Genomic DNA, 8,086 nt, shown 5'->3' on the forward strand with positions numbered 1-8,086 from the left:
AAAACACAATTTTCTATTTTACAGATGCAAAATTGAATATATTCAATTTAACTGTAACACTACCCTATTTATATCTTAAATCAGAATCCTGCAGCTTTTTCTAGTATTCTGTGGTTGACTGCAAAAGGCCCAAGTGGGCATTAAACACACCTTCTTGATTCAGCTGAATGTAAATATCTGCAGAACTGCTCCGTTTATTTATCACCACCTAAAGATCTCGCTTTATCTCCAAGGAGTCCATACCTGACAGTATTTCAGAAACCGCAGGCTGATTTTAAAACTTCCTTTAGATTTATTGTAGCACTTTATTTCCTAATAAGGAAATGTCTAAAACAACTTCCTTTACTGATTTCTACCATAAGTGAGAATTGGTAGGCTGTTGGTGTGAAACTCAACAGTGGGGTTACATTTCCCTGTGTGTAATCACAGGCAATCTGAGCATGAGTCTGTCAACAGTGGCACTCAACACCCTCGGCTGTAACACATTATATATCGCTTCCAGCTGTGTGGTCTCGGTGCTCATGCAGCTATACAGTATATGACGCCTTTTTTCTTAATGTTAATATATTAAGAAAACAAAATGAAAATACTGTATATTATTACGGTATATGAGAATATCTTATAATTTACTCATATGCATCATGGGAAGGTATGGATGTAGGATCACACTGTCACAGGATATAGTCTTGCATAATGCTCACTGATCAGCAGGTGAACCACCGACCTCGGTGTGTGTGTGTGTGTGTGTGTGTGTGTGTGTGTGTGTGTGTGTGTGTCTGTGTGTGTCTGTGTGTCTATGCGCATGCATTCTGATTTGTAGGCCCTTGCAGCATAGCGAGGTCTTTCACGCGTTTCCCTCTGGGATTGCCAGATCCACATGATGTTATACAGAGATCAAAGATAACTTTTCCCAAGGATGCCTCTTAGCATACAGAGCAGGAAAACTCTCCTGGTCTTGCTGAATAATGCAGAGGGGTTGCCTGGCCCTCCATCTGTCTGGGTTGCAGCTTGTAGCAGATGGAGGATCACCTTTCATCTTTGGCAGAGAATATACTTTTAACATAATTTAACTTGAAGTTGGCCTCTTCAGTGTGTAATTGTCCTGTCCTGTTTGACACTACAGGACTTTATTTATCATTGTATGTTAAACCATTTTAGGAATGACAACCAAATGATTGTTACGCATTTGGATGTTTGACATCACTTCTACATTAAGGAAAAAAGACTTTCAACCCTTGGAAGAATATGTATTTTTGTTGGCTAAGTTCTGTATTTGATATATCACTCCTTCACTTATTTGTGGTGGCCATTTTGATTAGCCTGTTCATTCAGTCATTATTTTCTGCATCTTTATTCAAGATTGCCATGCTGTCAAACAGTGCTGACATCCCTGAGCAGATGACCAGTGAGAAAATCCTGACGTCGCCTATATTTCTACCAGGGCCTCCAGGTCTCCCTGGTCCTCCAGGTAAACACATGATTCTTAAGATAATAAAACCGTGTCAGACTCTGCTTGAGGAAACTGGCCTGCATCCAGCAGCGATAGTCTGAAGCAAGACTAAGAGCCTATGGCAATGCTAGCGGCTCTGGGAGCCTGTACTTAGGCACAGCTGTGCTTTAAGTTAAATGCTTACATCAGCATGCTAACATGCTGACAGAGACGACATTTACCATGTTCACTATCTTAGTTTTGTGTGGAAGCATGCTAATATTTGCTAATTAGCACTAAACACAATGTACAACTGAGGCTGATGGGTAAGTCATTAATTTGTAGTGCAGGTATTTGGTTAGAAGCTAAAGTACTGGACAAAAGAAAAAAATTGACCTGGTGATGGGGCTCAATGAAACATTACAAGTCATCACTAGGGTGACATGAATATCTGTATCAATGGTAATTCATGTATCATGGTAATTAATCCATTCATTGGTTATACAATACACTTAGAACCACAAATGTCAACCTTAAGGTGATGCTAGAGGAAAAGTCAGGAGATCGCCAAAGTCATTAGGATTCATAATCTGGGAACCATGCATGTCTGGACCAAAGTTTGTGCCAATGTATCCAGTAGATGTTGAGATGTTTCACCAAATAAATGAAAACGTGGAACTAGAGGAATAGTTCATAACATATAATGTCAGTTGGACTGACCAACTGACCAACATTGCCATCTCTAGAACCACTAGCATTGCTAAAAAACATTCAATCTATTTTGCAAAAATCATATATTCTGTCTCTGACCTTTTTTGTGATCAGTTATCTTTAGTTCACTAATATCAGTCTGGATTGTTTTAGGAGATCCAGGACCAGAGGGCCCTCCAGGACTTGCAGGACAGTTGGGGCCCCCTGGGCCTCCTGGTCATAGGGGCTTGATGGGACCCATTGGACCCACACCAGACCTGTCCCACATCAAGCGGGGCCCCAGAGGACCCGTGGTCAGTTAATGTATACTTTTTTTCCCAGTTATTATAAATAATTGAGTTTTAATTAAATCTGCCACACAATGGTTCATCAGGTAAAATAGACACATTTACTCAGTATTTGTATACAATTTAATTTGTCACATTTCTTAGATCTAACAACATAGGCAATTGAATCAGCAAGTATGGAACTGTGTGTGTGCTCTTCTGATGGTGACCTCCACTGCTCTGAGTTATTCCTGGATACCAGTCTCTTAAGTCCACCTTTGCCATCTGTTGGTTCAGTTTGACACCTTACATCTGAATTACTCAATTAATATGGATGACAGCACTGAGTAAAACCATGAAAAGCTCTTTTAACTTCCTTCAATGTTTTTTTTGTTTATTTATCCAAGTAATTTAGTAATCCTGCATCATGAGACAGGCCCCAGGAGAGCTGTAATTGATTTGTCTTAATAAAGAGAGCATATGTAGGGAGCAACCAGGTATCTACAATACTTCACTCACCCTCTCAAAGAAACCCACACTTCTGTAAGGGGAAAAAGGATGACACACTGTAAGGGCAATAATAACAAAGAAAGCAGAATCCATTTACAGTTTTAGTTGTTTTCTTTGGCATGCTGTGTTCTTGTGCAGCGCTCGGTTTTGCCTGCGAGTGTGAAGTGAGTGTTAAAAGTGTGGGATCTGAATCAAGAATGTGGCCACAGAGACATGTTTCCAGTTTTTAAAGCTTGAGTATGTATGCAATCTTCTTTATTGATAAATCAGACCATCAACACTCACAATTAGTCATATCATAAGCTGCATGATGCCAAAGTGTGTGTGTGTGTGTGTGTGTGTGTGTGTGTGTGTGTGTGTGTGTGTGTGTGTGTGTGTGTGTGTGTGTGTGTGTGTGTGTGTGTGTGTGTGTGTGTGTGTGTGTGTGTGTGTATGTGTATGTGTATGTGTATGTGTGTGTGTGTTACCGTATGTCAACTGGCTGCCATTATACTTCGTGTGTGACTCACAGACTTGGTACTGATCTGAATATATGCCCTACTCCCTATACAATGTCTTTACACTTCTTTAATGATGAATATCCCAGGAAAGAGATCAAAGCACTCTGTACTATCGAGCTGAAGTCAATCAAAAATGACCTAGAGGCAGGCACAATATAATCGTTGTTGGTGGAGCACAAGGAATATGTCAGTTTTGAAGTTAAAAAGATTTAGAAAAAAAAAAAATAGTTTTCTGCAAAAATATTAAATCTAACATTAACACATCTGGGTGCAAGGTAGGGAAACGCCATCTGATAGTCACGTGCAAATTAACATTTACGGGTTTTACAGTATCCAGTTCTATGTCTTTGGAGTGTGAAAGGAAACTGACATAAACATGCAAACTCGATTGAAACAGATACGAAATACAATTTGTTTTTGTTTTCATTTAACAGGGGCCTCCAGGAGCACCGGGGAAAGATGGCCTAAAGGTGAGGTCAGATGCTATTTTGTCACGTAATCTTGTCCTATCTGTGTAACATACTATAACTTTTCTGTAAGAGGCAACTATTCTAAAACAAGTATATAAGTATATAAAATAAAAAAATTTTTAGTTGCACATTGTAGAATGGGTCCAGCATGATGCCCCACAGGCAGAGGAGTCATTCATGTTGGCAGCAGAATTTGACTCTTGGCTCACTGAACGCGGCCTCTCTCAAAAGAAAGATAAGAGTTGCAGGAGGTTCAAAAGTGCCAACAAAATACATTTGGCTCATCTGCCAACACCATGTCTGTCAAAAATATTTCTCAATAGCCAAAATGTTTTTCAGCTTCTCCAAATTTATACAAGGGGAAAACCACAAGCCAGGTGCCAGGATTTTCACAAATCCTCAGTTTGTCCCTGCAGGTGATAGGATCACTGCAAGTTGCTACAAGTTTACAGAGGAAGACTGGTTTGCCAAACAGCAATAGGCACTATTTTGATGCTCTTGTTAAGAATTATTAAAAATTAGCATGATTTGGTGGAATAGCTTCTCTGTATGAACACAAGCAGAGCATTGTTATTTGGTGTCTGAGCGGCCATGTATAGGTTCAAATGATTGTACCCAAACTTGGATTTGAGATTACAGATTCTATCAGAGGATCACTGTTTGTTTAGAGTGATAATAATAATAATAATAATAATAATAATAATAATAATAATAATACATTTTATTTGTATTGCACTTTACATTTCAGCAATCTCAAAGTGCTACAGAGCATAAATAATGCAATTTAATAAAAACAAAAATATATATATATATATATATATATATATATATATATATATATATAAATATCAAGGTTATTAAAAATGGTTAAGAGGAAAACCTATAAAATCCATTTAGTAAAAAGCTTTCTTGAAAAGATATGTTTTGAGGTTTCGTTTAAAAACATCCGTAGATTGTGGGGCCCTTAGGTTTTCAGGGAGGGTGTTCCACAGCCTCGGAGCAGCAGATGAAAAGGCCCTATCACCCATGCTGCAGAGCTTGGTTCTGGGGGCTTGGAGGGTGTTTGTGGATGCAGACCGGAGGGTGCGTGAGGAGGTCTGGCGGGTGAGGAGTTCCTGTATAACCTCTCACTTGCAAAACACGTTTCTCCGGCAACCTGAGTAAGAATTGACCCAAATCACAAGAAGCTGAGGCCCACAGCAAGTCTGTTCAAGTGGCAACCAAGTAACTTCCTCCTGACCACCAGTGTCAAGACTCTGGATACCTCTGGGCTAGTGCGGTTGTCTGGAATTATCACATGGATTTGGTTAACAGTGCCTTTGGATCAGCTGACGAAAGGTAGTAACCAACTTTCAAAAGGATAACTGGAATGTTTTTTTCTGCATAGCCTCCCCGTGAAGCCTAAGGCATAGTGTTAAAAAAAAGGCTCCAGCAGATGGTTAAGTCTTAGATTAAGGAGGCACAATGCAGATTCCACTCTGGTTACAGTGAGATTTGTGTTTGCATTTTTTTGTATTTAACCAGATTTGCTCGTGCATTCCTTCTCATTTTGTAATAATCCTAGAAAGGAAAATCAAAGAGCAGCTGTGGTTCGGAAAACATGATGCCATCTTTGCTGTTTGCAGATAATGTCGTTTCGTGCTTCAAAGCAGTTAGTTTAGCTATTATTGTCATTAATGATGATAAAGCAAATATGAACATCATTTGAGACCATGGCAACACTAGTGGTACACAGATGAGCTACAAATGCAGAGCCTATTGGAAATAAAAGTCAGGATTATTGTGATTTTGGTCAATAATGATTCAACAATGACGAGTCATCCATGTCACACTGTCTAAGAGAAGTACGAGGTATCAAAGCTGAAGAGAGTGTGGTCTTGTTATACCAGTATCACTGTTTGCTTAGCTTGTGGATCACGTATGGAACAACTTAGGTGCATCTGCTTTATTGACATAGTACCTTGGTATTCTTTCACTACAGCTGAGATGTTTGTGTGTATAGATTGGAGGGTGATGGTAATCTGTCTCTCTGAGTAACAAATCCAAACCATCTGCCAAAACACTCACAGCCCCAGTGTGACCCAGAACCCGGCTAACAACCACAGTGGTCAGGTGTGTGTGTGTGTGTGTGTATGTGTATGTGTGTGTGTGTGTGTGTGTGTGTGTGTGTGTGTGTGTGTGTGTGTGTGTGTGTGTGTGTGTGTGTGTGTGTGTGTGCTACCGTATGTCAACTGGCTGCCATTATACTTCACAGTTGCGCTTCAGACAGCCCACACTTTTTTATCTTTTACATACACAGGATGCAGTTTCGGGAAAAGTTCTACAAACTGATTTTAATCTTCCACAAAACATGTTTCATTAAAATGATATGCTTGCTTATTCAGGCATTTTTGGTTACTCTCTCAGATTTCTCTCCCTTCCTCTAGCTCTTTTAAAAGGAAGTTCACTAACTAGAATTATATGAATTCTTCTCGTGCTTTCCCCCCGCTGTAATTCATGTAAGCTAAATATTTTTTTGTTGCCCCAGGGGGATCGAGGAGCTCCTGGGCCTGTCGGACCACCAGTAAGATTCTGTCTATATTGATGCCACACTATTGTAACTTGTTACCATTATCCAGAACAATACAGTTAAACGAATGCATGTCTGAAAAACAGACGACTGTGGACTTTTGTGGACATTAAACGACACAGTTAATGATACTGTCAAACTCAAAGTAAATAGTATCCAGTACAGAGTAAGCATTATCCTCTTAGATAAACACTGATGGTGCTAACGTTAACAAATCATGAGAAAAAGCTCAGTAGCCAGTGGTCTGTCGCAGACAGTCCATTGATCAGCTGGATTTCTGTTGGGATAAATATAGAGAAATGTAATCTTTCCGTTTAAAAAGGAGGGTAAGCTTAATTATATGTCCACACATAATTTGTAAGATAATAAACGTATTTATGTATATTATTTGTAAAATAATTAGTTTTTGTCGTTCTTGACCCCCAGGGCCCTCCAGGCTCCTTTGATTTCCTGCTTCTCCTGATGGCAGACATCCGTAATGACATCGCTGACCTGCAGAGCAAGGTGTATGGTCGACCGATGCACTCTCCAGGAGAGGACTTTCCTGCGGTCCCTGACAGCTGGTGGGACAACCAGGACAATCTGGATACAGGCTCAGGTGAGGACTACAAGGAACCTCCAGCTCGAACAGGCGGAGGGTCTAAGAGGAACAGGAAGAGGAAACCAGTGCGCGAGAGAACAGACTTTGACTGGAATATTTAAAGAGAGTGGGTTTAAATACTTAATGTCAGGTGTAAATATTGAAGTAGTTTGCTTTCTTTTATTTAAACAGAATGTACTGTATGCCTGTGAATCAGATGTTTATTTTTGTAAGATATACGAGAGTTTGTGTGAATATTTTTTAACAAAATGAGTAGACGGTGCAAATGCATGTTTTTTTATTCTATTCTTTTTTTTTTTCTTTTTTTTTTTTTTAAACATATGGTTCCTTCACAGCACATTAAACAAGTCTCTCATGGAATCAGTTTTTACCTCTTTACTTTGACATTATATTATTCTGTTTCACACAAATTGTATTAGAAATGGAGCCACACACTAAATAATGAACCAACTGACAATAGAATTGGAAGAAGATGGAAAAGAATACTTGCGTTGCCAAGCATGTGTATGTAAACATACAAGGACATTTTTATATTCAAATTGGTTTTTCGTTGTTTCAATGTAAAAACAAGGACAAAAAAGCTGAACAAAGATGGGTAAACATTATGTGCATACAAGTAGGTGAAAAAATAGATGTGTTTTGGATGGCTGTGTGGATCATAGTTGACTGATAGTTATCCACCAGAGGGAGACATTCTCAAAGACACTTCTGGGTCATTTTACATGATCAAGTTCTTTACTCAGCGATACTGAGAAATAAAGGGCTAATGAATCTCTAACATCCTACAATATGATTACTTAGTCTAAAGAAAGGCAATATTTCCAGCTGCTGCTTCCAGCTTTTGTGTGCAGTCTTCCAAGGCTAAAGAGTCAGAGAACTTTTGCAAAAGAGTTCATCTTAAGGTAAGTCAGGGTATTTACTTAGATGAGCAAACTTTTACTGTACATAATCACTGTACACAACATTATAGTGTGTTATAAACTATATCATATTTGTAAATGCTAAAAACGGGATGTAAAGTAGTAGTAGT

The 8,086-nt window shown here is 39.0% G+C and overlaps 1 protein-coding gene across 3 annotated transcripts in view; it reads left to right on the forward strand.

Moving 5' to 3' along the window:
• ccbe1 (collagen and calcium binding EGF domains 1) overlaps nt 1-7,630 on the forward strand; it is a 33,421-nt gene extending 25,791 nt beyond the window's left edge. For all 3 annotated transcript variants that reach the window (XM_035991486.1, XM_031317817.2, XM_035991485.1), the window contains 5 exons: nt 1,360-1,468; nt 2,294-2,433; nt 3,851-3,886; nt 6,414-6,449; nt 6,882-7,630. In XM_035991486.1, coding sequence (XP_035847379.1) covers nt 1,360-1,468; nt 2,294-2,433; nt 3,851-3,886; nt 6,414-6,449; nt 6,882-7,157 — 597 coding nt within the window. In that variant the 3' untranslated portion in view covers nt 7,158-7,630. The remainder of the gene's footprint in view (nt 1-1,359; nt 1,469-2,293; nt 2,434-3,850; nt 3,887-6,413; nt 6,450-6,881) is intronic.
• The last annotated feature ends 456 nt before the right edge of the window (nt 7,631-8,086 follow it).

Source organism: Sander lucioperca, chromosome 14 (assembly GCF_008315115.2).
Source record: "Sander lucioperca isolate FBNREF2018 chromosome 14, SLUC_FBN_1.2, whole genome shotgun sequence".
NCBI classification, from domain to species: Eukaryota; Metazoa; Chordata; class Actinopteri; order Perciformes; family Percidae; genus Sander; species Sander lucioperca.